The following is a 14,757-nucleotide window of genomic DNA, read 5'->3' on the forward strand; positions in this document are numbered from 1 at the left end:
CCCAGGGCAGACAGAGACAGACACAGCCCTGCTGCTGTGGTGCTGCTACTACCACTGCTGTCTCTGCCCTTCCCTCCTCCCAGCACCTTCACACAGCTGCCCAGGTCTATCAGGTGGAGCCTACTGCGACCTCCTGACACTGGAGAGAGAGAGAGGGAGGGGAGGGAGGGTGGGGGAGAGAGAGCGTGAAAGGAGGGGAAGGGGGAGAGAGAGCGAGAGGGGGGAGAGAGAGCGAGAGAGGAGGGAGGGCAGGGGAGAGAGCGAAAGGTGGGGAAGGTGGTGAGAGAGAGAGGGGGAGAGAGGGAGACAGCGGGGAGGGGGAGTGAGAGGGCGGGGAGGGAGAAAGAGAAGGAGGAGAGAGAGAGAGGGAGGGGGAGAGAGACAGCGGGGAGGAGGAGAGAGAATGAGAGAAAATGAGGGGAGGGAGAAAGAGAACGAGAGAAAATGAGGGGAGGGAGAAAGAGAGAGGAGAGGGGGAGGGAGAGAGGGGGAGAGAGGGATACAGCGGGGAGGGGGAGTGAGAGGGTGGGGAGGGAGAAAGAGAAGGAGGAGAGAGAGAGGGGGAGAGAGACAGCAGGGAGGAGGAGAGAGAGAAGGAGAGGGAGAAAGAGAATGAGAGAAAATTAGGGGAGGGAGAAAGAGACGGAGGAGAGAGGGGGAGAGAGACAGCGGGGAGGAGGAGAGAGAGGGTGGGAGAAAGAGACGGAGGAGAGAGGGAGGGAGGAGAGGGGGAGAGAGACAGCGGGGAGGAGGAGAGAGAGGGTGGGGAGGGAGAAAGAGAGGGAGAAAGAGATGGAGGGAGGGAGGGAGAGAGACAGCGGGGAGGGGGAGAGAGAGAGAGAAGGAGAGGGAGAAAGAGATGGAGGAGAGGGAGGGAGAGAGACAATGGGGAGGGGGAGAGAGAGAGAGAAGGAGAGGGAGAAAGAGATGGAGGAGAGAGGGAAGTGAAAAAAGGGGTGCGCAAGAGATATTAATTATTATTATTAATCGTTGTGCCAAACATATATTTTTTTGTATTTCACAGTGTGTTAGGAAACCCAGTAACAGTCTTTCACAGGGTGTTAGGAAACCCAGTAACTGTCTTTCACAGGGTGTTAGGAAACCCAGTAACTGTCTTTAACAGGGTGTTAGGAAACCCAGTAACAGTCTTTCACAGGGTGTTAGGAAACCCAGTAACAGTCTTTCACAGTGTGTTAGGAAACCCAGTAACAGTCTTTCACAGGGTGTTAGGAAACCCAGTAACAGTCTTTCAGTAACAGTCTTTCACAGGGTGTTAGGAAACCCAGTAACAGTCTTTCACAGGGTGTTAGGAAACCCAGTAACAGTCTTTCACAGGGTGTTAGGAAACCCAGTAACAGTCTTTCACAGTGTTAGGAAACCCAGTAACAGACAGGGTGTTAGGAAACCCAGTAACAGTCTTTCACAGGGTGTTAGGAAACCCAGTAACAGTCTTTCACAGTGTGTTAGGAAACCCAGTAACAGTCTTTCACAGGGTGTTAGGAAACCCAGTAACAGTCTTTCACAGGGTGTTAGGAAACCCAGTAACAGTCTTTCACAGGGTGTTAGGAAACCCAGTAACAGTCTTTCACAGGGTGTTAGGAAACCCAGTAACAGTCTTTCACAGGGTGTTAGGAAACCCAGTAACAGTCTTTCACAGGGTGTTAGGAAACCCAGTAACAGTCTTTCACAGTGTGCACACACACACACACACACCCCTCACCAGCACAGGTGTGTGTTCAGCTACGTGGTCCTTTCCCTGTCAACACATCACCTGTTGGGAGCGGGGAGGAGGAGTGTGTGGGAATGTGTGTGTGCGTGCATGCACACGTGTGTGTAGAATCAAACAGTACAGAACGATGGATATGTAGTACCCTTCTACAACCAACATACTCCAACAAGAGAAGTCCGAATGTCACGCCCTGACCATAGAGAGCCTTTTTATTCTCTATTTTGGTTAGGTCGCGGTGTGACTAGGGGGGGTGTTCCTATCTAGGTTGTTTATTTCTATGTTGTCCTGGTATAGTTCCCAATCAGAGGCAGCTGTTTATCGTTGTCTCTGATTGGGGGATCATATTTAGGCAGCCATTTCCCCACTGTGTTTTGTGGGATCTTGTTTATGTGTAGTTGCCTGTGAGCACTTCATTTACTTCACGTTTCATTTGTTCTTTATTGTTTTAGTGCGTTTCATTGAATAAACATGTGGAAACCATATCGCGCTGCGCTTTGGTCCGAATGTTCTTACGACAATCATGACACCGAAGTTAAATCAGAAGTGTAAAAGCTGGGTGTAAAAGCTGGGTGTAACTGTAATACATTCAAAGTGCTGAAAACAGCTCTCTTTAAAACATATTAGCTGGCTCTTGACAGACATCCTGAAACATTAAATTGTTATTCCCTCCATAAGTTTACTTTAGCATGTGCCAACAAGGCTGTTCATACAAAGTCGACTCCTATTTCTCTTACGGTGCATTCGGAAAGTATTCAGACCCCTTGACTTTTTCTACATTTTGTTACAGCCTTATTCTAAAATGGATTAAATAAAACAAATTACTCAGTCCACACACAATACTCCATAATGACAAAGCGAAAACAGGTTTAGAAAGAAAATAGCACATTCTTTTAATTAAAAAACAGAAACACAGTACCAGTCAAGTTCGGACACACCTACTCAAGGGTTGTTCTTTTTTTCTTTACTATTTTCTACATTGTAGAATAGTAGTGAAGACATTAAAACTATGAAATAACACACATGGAATCATGTAGTAACCAAAAAAGTGTTTAAAAAATCAAATCTAAATATATTTTATATTTGAGATTCTTCAAATAGCCACCCTTTGCCTTGATGACAGCTTTGCACACTCTTGGCATTCCCTCAACCAGCTTCCCAAATATGCTGAGTACTTGTTGGCTGGTTTTCCTTCACTCCGCGGTCCGACACATCCCAAACCATTTCATTTTGGTTGAGGTCGTGGGATTGTGGAGGCCAAGTCAACTGATGCAGCACTCCATCCCCCTCTCCTTCTTGGTAAAATTGTAAGGACCGACGCTGGAGTCGAGAAGCAGGGACAGGGAGTCAAACATTTAATGAGGAACAGACAAGGAACAAGACAGGAACAGCGTCAGCACACGGGTAACAAAACGACCTGTGAATGTTAATGGAGAAGAGGGGAACAGACAGATATAGGGAAGGAAATACCACAGGTGATTGAGTCCAGGTGAGTCCAAATGATCACTGATGCGAGTGACGAGGGAAGCAGGTGTGCGTAATGATGGTGGCAGGAGTGCGTAATGCTGGGGAGCCCAGCACCCATGAGCGCCAGGGGGAAAGAGCGGGAGCAGACGTGACAAAAATAGCACTTTACACAGCCTCAGGGGGGTGTGTTGGGTCATTGTCCCGTTGAAAAACAAATCATATCCCATCTGGTTTGGGCTTATTGGGACTGGCGTATCGCTGCAGAATGCTGTGGTAGCTATGCTGGTTAAGTGTTAAATCAGACAGTGTCAACCGCAAAACACCCCCACACCATAACACCTCCTCCTCCATGCTTTACGGTGGGAAATACACATGCAGAGATCATCTGTTCACCCACACCGCGTCTCACAAAGACCCAGTGGTTGGAACCAAAAATCTCCTTTAGTAGTGGTTTCTTTGCAGCAATTCGACCACGAAGGCCTGATTCACGCAGTCTCCTCTGAACTGTTGATGTTGAGATGTGTCTGTCACTTAACTTCTTGGATATAGGGGGCGCTCTTTTAATTTATGGTTAAAAAAGTTTGTCGTTGTAATGACTGAATTTTCATTTTTTTTTCTTAGCCAAACGTGATGAACAAAACGGAGCGATTTCTCCTACACAAACAATCTTTCTGGAAAAACTGAACATTTGCTATCTAACTGAGAGTCTCCTCATTGAAAACATCCAAAGTTCTTCAAAGGTAAATGATTTTATTTGAATGCTTTTCTTGTTTTTGTGAAAATGTTGCCTGCTGAATGCTAGGCTTAATGCTATGCTAGCTATCAATACTCTTACACAAATGCTTGTGTAGCTATGGCTGAAAAGCATATTTTGAAAATCTGAGATGACAGTGTTGTTAACAAAAGGCTAAGCTTGTGAGCCAATATATTTATTTCATTTCATTTACGATTTTCATAAATAGTTAACGTTGCGTTATGGTAATGAGCTTGAGGCTATAATTACGATCCCGGATACGGGATTGCTCGACGCAACAGGTTAAACTCCGTGAAGCATTTATTTGGGCTGCAGTTCCTGAGGCTGGTAACTCTAATTCACGTATCCTCTGCAGCAGAGGTAACTCTGGGTCTTCCATTCCTGTGGCGGTCCTCAATGAGAGCCAGTTTCATCATTACGCTTCATGGTTTTTGCAACTGTACTTGAAGAAACTTTCAAAGGACTTTAATGATGGACTTTCTTATTTGAGCTGTTCTTGCCATAATATGGACTTGGTCTTTAACCAAATAGGGATATCTTCTGTATACCCCCCCTACCTTGTCACAACACAACTGATGGGCTCAAACGCTGTCATGCCTCCTCCCACTCTTCCCCCCTTGCATTCGAGGGCGCCAGGCTGTCCTGCAATGCCACTATCATTACTCACACCTGCCTTCCCTCGTCACGTGCATCAGCAAATTATTGGACTCAATCACCTGCGTATTACCTCCCCTATATGTGTCAGTTCCCTGCTCTGTTCCCCACTGCTGTATGCATTGTTTTATGTCTGTGTATTACCCGGTTCTGACACTGTTCCTGTTTTCATGTCTGTTCCGATTAAATGTTGACTCCCCGTACCTGCTTCTCTTCTCCAGCGTCAGTCCTTACAGAATGCAGCAGCCATCAAATGAAGCATATGGGAGTGCTGGCGGTTAGGTTGGTGGTGACGTTGGGTCCGGGGGCTGCCGCCGCTGGAACCGGGGGTGCCCTACCCGGATCGAGAGGCTTCCATGCCCTACCCGGATCGAGAGGCTTCCATGCCCTAGCCGGATCGAGAGGCTTCCATGCCCTAGCCGGATCGAGAGGTTTCCTTGCCCCGGTTGGCTCGGAAGGCGCACAACCCACGTCACGCTTCTACCAAGCCTCAGCAGGATTGACAGACTCACACGCCTCAGCTGGCTTGTCCAGACCCGTGCCTCAGCCGGCCCGTCAGGCTCACCCAGCTAGAGGGGGTTATACACAGTCTTCCTTGGGTATGCTCAAAGTCAGTCAATAATGAACACCTCTCTGGGCCCCCACAATACATGTACAGTGCCTTGCGAAAGTATTCCGCCCCCTTGAACTTTGCGACCTTTTGCCACATTTCAGGCTTCAAACATAAAGATATAAAACTGTATTTTTTTTGTGAAGAATCAACAACAAGTGGGACACAATCATGAAGTGGAACGACATTTATTGGATATTTCAAAAACTGAAAAATTGGGCGTGCAAAATTATTCAGCCCCCTTAAGTTAATACTTTGTAGCGCCACCTTTTGCTGCGATTACAGCTGTAAGTCGCTTGGGGTATGACTCTATCAGTTTTGCACATTGAGAGACTGAACTTTTTTCCCATTCCTCCTTGCAAAACAGCTCGAGTTCAGTGAGGTTGGATGGAGAGCATTTGTGAACAGCAGTTTTCAGTTCTTTCCACAGATTCTCGATTGGATTCAGGTCTGGACTTTGACTTGGCCATTCTAACACCTGGATATGTTTATTTTTGAACCATTCCATTGTAGATTTTCATGAAGTGTGTCCAAAGCATATATTAGTGAACATGCCAAAAGCCCAACCATGTTTTGAGGATGATGCTGAAATATAGCCTGTACCAGACCCATTTCCCCCACTGGCCAGTAAAGGCCTGTGACTTATCTTCTTCTTCTTCTCCTCACGGAGGTCAATGGGGTATGAAGGTCTCCACAGGGTGGACTTCTCAGGGTAAAGTTTACGGATCAAAGCGTGTAGTTCAGTGTCATATCATAACTCTTTCGTAACTTATTAACAGCCCTCCTCCACATCACAATTAAGTTGGTCATACTGGTCTATAATGGACACATAAAGGGTCTATGTATGAATGATATGCAGTCAAAGTAAAGTCAAACATATTTTCCATATTTTGCATTCGACATTTTTGTCCAGAGCGACTTACAGTATACATTTTCAGACCTTTTTTTCCCATACTGGTCCCCCATGGGAATCGAACCCATAAGCCTGGAGTTGCAAGCACCATGCTCTACTAACTGAGCCACACAGGACCCACTCATAAAGCGTTTATAGCTAAGCACTTCACGGTAATTAACTGTGTAGTTTGTTACTCTGATCTACAACACCATCATTAAAGGTCTATGTATGAATTTTATGCGGTTAATGTACAGTCATCTCTTCCATTCATAAAGCATTTATGAAGGATTTATAAACATCTTAATACAGACAAAACACAGAATGGTAAAGGAAATATGAACATATTTTATGAACATTTTCATGAACATATGAACATTTCAATTTTCCCAGATGTAACGTTAGCTAGCTAGCACAGAAAACAATTGCTGAGGACATCGCCGAAGAATCCTACTATTGACATTTTCCAGTTTGACTTTTCTTGAATAGATTTAACAAATACTAATATTCAAAGCATTCAAATTAAATTCCTAATTTCAGACTCATAGCTAGCAACAACTATTTTAGTGAGTAAAATGTACTAATATGAAGTGTGAAAATGCTAATATAGGTACCATTGATTTGCATTGGATTTCTGCCACAAATGCTAAAAAGTTAATGGGGGGTCTTAAAAAAAATATCAGCCATTAACAGGAACAGCACCATCTAGTGGTCAGAACCAGGTAATATCAAGATGCAGAATGGGACATGAACCTAACAACTTCAATGACTCATTTCTCTGAACGGGGAACACCACCAAGTTCACTGAGAATTCATTACAAAAGATGAAGAAACAATACTACATACTACTTGTCAGACAGAGAGAACTGATACGATATACTCGTTGTTGGGTTGGGATTAGCGTGGCGTGTGTGGGTTCCGTGGGTGGATTCTGACCATTTATTTGTATTCCTCATGTCTTACTCATTGTTAGTGAAAAGTTTAGTCCAAATCGGATGTTAGGTACTATATTTATTGAATATTATACGAATCCTATAAAGTAAAATGGCAAATTTGGGAGCAATTAATTAGCTTCCTTTCTCAGAGATCAAATCATATTTAAACAAAATAATATTGCAGGAATGCAAATCTTGTGTTTCTAACTACAGAAGCGATTTCAAAACAATTTGAGATGGTGGGTGTCATGGCTTGTTGAAATGACATGGAACGACCCTGCATAGAATTCATTCATAGACCTTTAATGTTGGTGTTATAGACCAGTGGCAAACTGCACAGTTAACTAGCATTACGTGCTTAGCTATAAATGCTTTATAAATTGAAAGTTTATTGACAGCATAGAATTCCTGGGTAGACTTTTCATGTGTCCATTATAGACCGTTATGACCAAATGAATTGTGATGTGGAGGAGGGCTGTTAATGAGTTACAGAAGAGTTATTATACAGATGTGCATAAGGATCTTAACGTGAGCCAGTTTGCTACAGCAGGAGAATAATCATGCAGAATCAGTAAATGCAAATTATTATGTGTGTCATAATTAATATACATTTTTGTAGTTGATACATACTTTGTGAGGGCAAATCAAGTCTGAAATTTCAAAGTGGAAATTACAAACTTTAGAAGCTTTTTTACAACTCAAATACACTCCAAAAGAGTGATCAAATTATGATCCTACATCTGTATGACCCTCGACTACACCATTTGATCCGTAAAATGTACCTTGAGGATTCAATCTCCTCGGTGAGAAGAAGAAGAAGATAAATCACGGGCCTATACCGGCCGTGGAGAAATGGGGCTGGCACAGGCTAACAACACATTCTCCTAGCCATGTTATCAAGCATCTCACTACGCTATCACACGCTATTTATTCTCTCAAAAGGGCTCGTGACATCACACTGTATAATTAGCACGGAGACAGTCTCACTGACAACCTGGGACACGACAGATACAGCGGGAGTCAAACTCAAACGAGCCCAGAGCTGCAGAGGATGAGATACAGGCGATCTGAAGCACACTCTCCTAGCTGTCGTTGATGAATGTCTTTAGTTTGTGTTTATTATCAAATCATCACAGATTATATACGTTTTTTAAACTATAAATATATAGTATATATAAATATATAGTATCAATCAGAACTGTAGGGGCCGTACAGTCTAGGGTGACATTTTCATTATTTTACTTCTATTATAAAGAACGGTAATGTCCATTAAAGTGTGTCTGTGTGTGTGTGTGTGTGTGTGTGTGTGTGTGTGCAGTACTCACTCCCTCCCTTGCCAGTCTTCTCCATGCGGTACTGGTAGATGTGCAGTGTGAACAGCATGTGTGAGTTGAGATGCTCCTCAGGGTCGGAGTCAGCTCTGTTGCTATAGCGAGCTGCTATGGCTGCATCCAGGAAGAAGGCTGCTTTCTCTGGCGTGGGGGCTCGCAGCTCACTCTGGTTCTGGAGCTGGGGAGTACATTACAGAGTAGGTGAGAAAAGACACTTTCATTCTTTAGTAAATTTGACTTTGGTTTCACTATTAGGAGAAAAAAATACTCATTTTACAAACGACAGTCATTTCTGTGTGTTTGTGTGCGTGCGTGTGATGCAGTGTGTAGTGCGTGTAAAGTGAGACTCACATTATCACTAAACTGCTGCGGGGTATCATTACAGCATGAGATTATCTCAGATTAGCTAGGGTTTACACTGATACCCCTGTCTCACACACAATACTCCTATCAACATTTAACCACACACACGCACGAACGCACCCACACACACTAATCGCATCTACATATAACATAATGGTGTTAAAATCCTGTCTGTCTGTTTCTCTTATTGATGTTTAGAAAATACACAACGATAATCCCTAAATGAGCAGAAAGCTATACCAGCTAAGGGCAACACAGTTTGACAATCACATTAAGACCTACGGCTGCCAAATCACACATGCTCATGAGCCCCCTCCCCTCTCCGTATGAGCGTATGAGCGTGCACATGTGTGTGCCTCTCTGCATGTGTGTGTGTGTGTGTGTCTCCATAGAGACATTGTTAGGTGAAAAACAGCCAGCTAAGACAACAGAGCCTAGTGCCTGGGGGTAGACACACAGAGATATATCATAATATACTACTACAGTGCTCTAGGTCTGATACTGCCATCCTCACACACAGTCCTCCAGCTGCCTTAGCAGTGTGGATTTCCTTTGATAACACCACAGTTAGTTACAGAAGAGGAAAACACGAGAGGAGCCACAGCACTCTCCTAGTCTCAACCATGGGAGATTCTCAGCAGAGTAAAACACGAGAGGAGCCACAGCACTCTCCTAGTCTCAGACATGGGAGATTCTCAGCAGAGTAAAACACTAGAGGAGCCACAGCACTCTCCTAGTCTCAACCATGTGGGAGATTCTCAGCAGAGTAAAACACGAGAGGAGCCACAGCACTCTCCTAGTCTCAGACATGGGAGATTCTCAGCAGAGTAAAACACTAGAGGAGCCACAGCACTCTCCTAGTCTCAGACATGGGAGATTCTCAGCAGACTACCTCTGTCGCTCTCCTTGTAGTCTTGTGGATTCATCATGAGTTACTTCATGTTATCGTCTCTGTCTCTGTGTTCAGCATGGACCCCAGGAACAGTAGCTGTTGCTGAAGTCAAAGCTCAAAGCCATCTACATAATGACACTAGTTAGCTGGACGGCGGCAGGGCGTGCAGGGTTTTGTTCCAGACGATCAAGGTTAAGTTGATTAGTTAACAAGTTGACTAGTGCCATCTTACCTGCATGCCACAGATGGGGTCCTCGCAGAGGTAGACTCCAGGGGACTGGCTGTCCTGCAAACTGCCTGTCGCCACTTCAGATAGCAAGTCCTTCAGGTTCTCCTCTTTACCCCACACCTAGAACATAGAACACCACCATCAGAACTCTACATCCATCCCCACACCTAGAACATAGAACACCACCCTCAGAACTCCACATCATTCCCTCACACCTAGGACAAGTATCTCATACATATTGCATACCGTTAATTCAGTAATTTGTACACAAAAGAATAAGGATTGGTTTCCCAGACCCCGATTAAGACTACTCCTGGATAGAAATGCATGGAGAATCTCCCTTAATCTGAGTCTCATAAACCAGCCCTTAAAATGCCTTTACAGGCATCCCAATTCTGATCTTTTACCACTAATTGGTCTTTTGACCAATCAGAGCAGCTCTGTTGCCCATAAGTGTAACAGACCTCTACGGCAGAGACTCGGACAGAGAAACGTGCTCCTGTCTTCTCCTTCCTCTCGTTGATGAGTTTGAAGAGCCAGGAGATGGCACAGGGGATGATCCCCAGGGTCTGCATGGACTCGTCACCACCTATCATGGTGTAGGATTTACCTGGAGGATGACACACACACACACACACACACACACACACACACACACACACACACACACACACACACACACACACACACACAGGAGAGGAAGAGGAGATGAAAGTCCTGAGTGTGATCTGGTTTACAGATCTAGCCATTCTAGTAAACACTCCCAGAATGATTAGAACTCCATCAGCAGTGGAGTACAATGGTCATTAACATGATATCCTCTACCAAACACACACAGTCTGTCCTCCCTCCTCTATCTGCCTTCCCCTCTCTTTCTCCTCCTCTATCTGCCTTCCCCTCTCTTTCTCCTCCTCCTCTATCCCCCTCCCCCTCTCTTTCTCCTCCTCTATCCTCCCTTCCCTTCTCTTTCTCCTCCTCCTCTATCCTCCTTCCCCCTCTTTCTCCTCCTCTATCCTCCTCTCTTTCTCCCTCTACTCCTCTCTCTTCTCCTCCTCTATCCTCCTTCCCCTCTTTCTCCTGCTCCTCTATCCTCCTTCCCTTCTCTTTCTCCTCCTCCTCTATCCTCCTTCCCCCTCTTTCTCCTCCTCTATCCTCCTCTCTTTCTCCCTCTATTCCTCTCTCTTTCTCCTCCTCTATCCTCCTTCCCCTCTTTCTCCTGCTCCTCTATCCTCCTTCCCTTCTCTTTCTCCTCCTCCTCTATCCTCCTTCCCTTCTCTTTCTCCTCCTCCTCTATCCTCCTTCCCTTCTCTTTCTCCTCCTCCTCTATCCTCCTTCCCCTCTCTTTCTACTCCTCTATCCTCCTTCCCTTCTCTTTCTCCTCCTCTATCTTCCTTCCCCTCTCTTTCTCCTCCTCTATCCTCCTTCCCCTCTTTCTCCTGCTCCTCTATCCTCCTTCCCTTCTCTTTCTCCTCCTCTATCCTCCTTCGCCTCTTTCTCCTCCTCCTCTATCCTCCTTCCCCTCTCTTTCTTCTCCTCCATCCCTTCTCTTTCTCCTCCTCCTCTATCCTCCTTCCCTTCTCTTTCTCCTCCTCCCCTATCCTCCTTCCCCCTCTTTCTCCTCCTCCATCCCCCTCCCCCTCTCTTTCTCCTCCTCTATCCTCCTTCCCCCCTCTTTCTACTCTTTGTCTGTCCTTCTCCTCTATCCTCCCCTTCTCCTCCTCCTCTATCCTCCTTCCCTTTTCCCGTTTCTACAGCCCATCCCTTCTGTCTGCTTTTAAATTAACTCTGGTTTTAGCTAAATGTGTCAGGTTTGGCAAGGGGCACTGACATCTTCCGTATGTTTGTGTGCTTTTCACACACACTCTGGTTGAATGTTGTGTATATGTGTGTGTGGTTTGACACCCAGATTGTCTGTGTGCGCAGAGCGATGCATTCAAGTCTGCTGACCCACAGACCCCAAAATAACCCAGCTGTAGATGAATTGAGAGTGTGGGCATGCATGTGTGTATGTGTACGTGCTGTGTGTGTGTGTATCCCCACTGTGTGCCTACACCTGTCCCTCTGAGCTGCGACATAGGGAGACGGCCCCTGCTGTTGACAGGAGAGAGATCAAACTCACGGCTAAACAAAGCCATATGTCACACACACAGTTGCCGGAGTGTGCCAGCGCCTTCTGGGGTTGATCATGTAAATAATATGTAAATACAGTGGCTTGTTAAAGTATTCACCTCCTTGGCATTTTTCCTATTTTGTTGCCTTACAACCTGGAATTAAACTGGATTTTTGTGGGGTTTGTATCATTTGATCTACACAACATGCCGACCACTTTGAAGATGCAAAATATATTTTTATTGTGAAACAAACAAGAAATAAAACAAGAAATAAGACAACAAAAAAAACAGAAAACCTGAGCGTGCGTAACTATTCACCCCCCTCCCCCACCTTTTGCAACAATTACAGCTGTAAGTCTCTTGGGGTATGTCTCTATAAGCTTGGCACATCTAGCCACTGGGATTGTGCCCATTCTTCAAGGCAAAACTGCTCCAGCTCCTTCAAGTTGGATGGGTTCCGCTGGTGTACAGCAATCTTTAAGTCATACCACAGATTCTCAATTGCAAATGTAAAAGTGTAGGGAGGTAAGGCAATAAATAGGCCATAGAGGCAAAATAATTACAATATAGCATTAACACTGGAGTGATAGATGTGCAGATGATGGATGTGCAGATGATGATAGATGTGCAGATACTGGGGTACAAAAGAGCAAGAGGATAAATAACAATATGGGGATGAGGTAGTTGGGTGTGCTATTTACAGATGGGCTGTGTACAGGTACAGTGATCGGTAAGCTGCTCTGACAGCTGATGCTTAAAGTTAGAGAGGGAGATATAAGACTCCAGCTTCAGTGATTTTTGCAATTCGTTCCAGTCATTGGCAGCAGAGAACTGGAAGGAAAGGCGGCCAAAGAAAGTGTTGGCTTTGGGGATGACCAGAGAGATATACCTGCTGGAGTGTGCTATGGTGACCAGTGAGCTGAGATAAGGTGGGGCTTTACCTAGCAAGGACTTATAGATGACCTGAAGCCAGTGGGTTTAGCAACGAATATGTAGCGAGGGCCAGCCAACGAGAGCATACAGGTCGCAGTGGTGGGTAGTGTATGGGGCTTTGGTGACAAAATGGATGGCACTGTGATAGACTGCATCCAATTTGCTGAGTAGAGTGTTGGAGGCTATTTTGTAAATGACATCGCCGAAGTCAAGGATTGGTAGGAAAGTCAGTTTTACGAGGGTATGTTTGGCAGCATGAGTGAAGGATGCGTTGTTGCGAAATAGGAAGCCGATTCTCAATTTAATTTTGGACTGGAGATGTTTAATGTGTGTCTGGAAGGAGAGTTTACTGTCTAAACAGACACCTAGGTATTTGTAGTTGTCGGTATAAGTCAGCACCGTCCAGAGTAGTGATGCTAGTCAGGCGGGCAGGTGCGGGCAACGATCAGTTGAATAGCATGCATTTAATTTTTACTAGCATTTAAGAGCGGTTGGAGGCCACGGAAGGAGTGTTGTATGGCATTGAAACTCGTCTGGAGGTTAGTTAACACAGTGTCCAAAGAAGGGCCAGATGTATACAGAATGGTGTCGTCTGCGTAGAGGTGGATCAGAGAATCACACGCGGCAAGAGCGATATCATTGATGTATACAGAGAAAATAGTCGGCCCGTGAATTGAACCCTGTGTCACCCCCATAGAGACTGCCAGACAACAGGCCCTCTGATTTGACACACTGACCTCTATCTGAGAAGTAGTTGGTGAACCAGGAGAGGCAGTCATTTGAGAAACCAAGGCTATTGAGACTGCAGATAAGAATGTGGTGATTGAGAGTCGAAAGCCTTGGCCAGGTCGATGAAGATGGCTGCACAGTACTGTCTTTTATCGATGGCGGTTATGATATCGTTTAGGACCTTGAGCGTGGCTGAGGTGCACCCATGACCAGCTAGTAACCAGATTGCATAGTGGAGAAGGTACGGTGGGATTCGAAATGGTTGGTGATCTGTTTATTAACTTGGCTTTTGAAGATTTTAGAAAGGCAGGGTAAGATGGATATAGGTCTGTAAGAGTTTGGGTCTAAGGTGTCTCCCCCTTTGAAGAGGGGGGTGACCGCAGCAGCTTTCCAATCTTTGGGGATCGATACGAAAGAGAGGTTGAACAGGCTAGTAACAGGGTGTACAGATGTTCTGTACTTCACAACTTTGTCCCTGACCTGTTCGGAAAGGTCCTTGGTCTTCATAGTGCCGCTTGCTGGGTAGTGCGCCTTGCTTAGTAGTGTTGCAGACTCTGGTGCCTTTCAGAACAGGTGTGCATATACTGAGATCATGTGACACTCAGATTGCACACAGGTGAACTTTATTAAAGTAATTATGTGACTTCTGAAGGTAATTGATTGCACCAGATCTTATTTAGGGGCTTCATAGTAAAGGGGGTGAATACATATGCACACACCACTTTTCCGGTTTGAAGTTTTTTGAAAAAAGCAAATTTTTCTAATTTCACTTCACCAATTTTTACTATTTTGTGTATGTCCATTACATGAAATCCAAATAAAAATACATTTAAATTACAGGTTGTAATGCAACAAAATAGGAAAAAAGCCAAGGGGGGTGAATACTTTTACAAGGCACGGTACCACAATCAGCAGCAGAGTGGTCTGGCCTGGGCCCAATCAGCAGCAGAGTGGTCTGGCCTGGGCCCAATCAGCAGCAGAGTGGTCTGGCCTGGGCCCAATCAGCAGCAGAGTGGTCTGGCCTGGGCCCAATCAGCAGCAGAGTGGTCTGGCCTGGGCCCAATCAGCAGCAGAGTGGTCTGGCCTGGGCCCAATCAGCAGCAGAGTGGTCTGGCCTGGGCCCAATCTGGC

General features: G+C 45.3%; 1 protein-coding gene across 1 annotated transcript in view; it reads right to left on the reverse strand.

Moving 5' to 3' along the window:
- The window catches only part of LOC112242486 (kinesin-like protein KIF26B), a gene marked incomplete at its 3' end in the record, with an annotated part of 214,475 nt that overhangs the window by 19,379 nt on the left and 180,339 nt on the right, over positions 1-14,757 (reverse strand). The window contains 4 exon segments of the mRNA XM_042319261.1: positions 1-139; positions 8,364-8,547; positions 9,857-9,973; positions 10,318-10,463. The exon segment at positions 1-139 is cut by the window's left edge and continues 48 nt beyond it. Of these exon segments, the coding sequence (XP_042175195.1) occupies positions 1-139; positions 8,364-8,547; positions 9,857-9,973; positions 10,318-10,463 (586 nt within the window).

This window comes from Oncorhynchus tshawytscha, unplaced genomic scaffold, assembly GCF_018296145.1.
Source record: "Oncorhynchus tshawytscha isolate Ot180627B unplaced genomic scaffold, Otsh_v2.0 Un_contig_1824_pilon_pilon, whole genome shotgun sequence".
In the NCBI taxonomy this organism is placed as follows: Eukaryota; Metazoa; Chordata; class Actinopteri; order Salmoniformes; family Salmonidae; genus Oncorhynchus; species Oncorhynchus tshawytscha.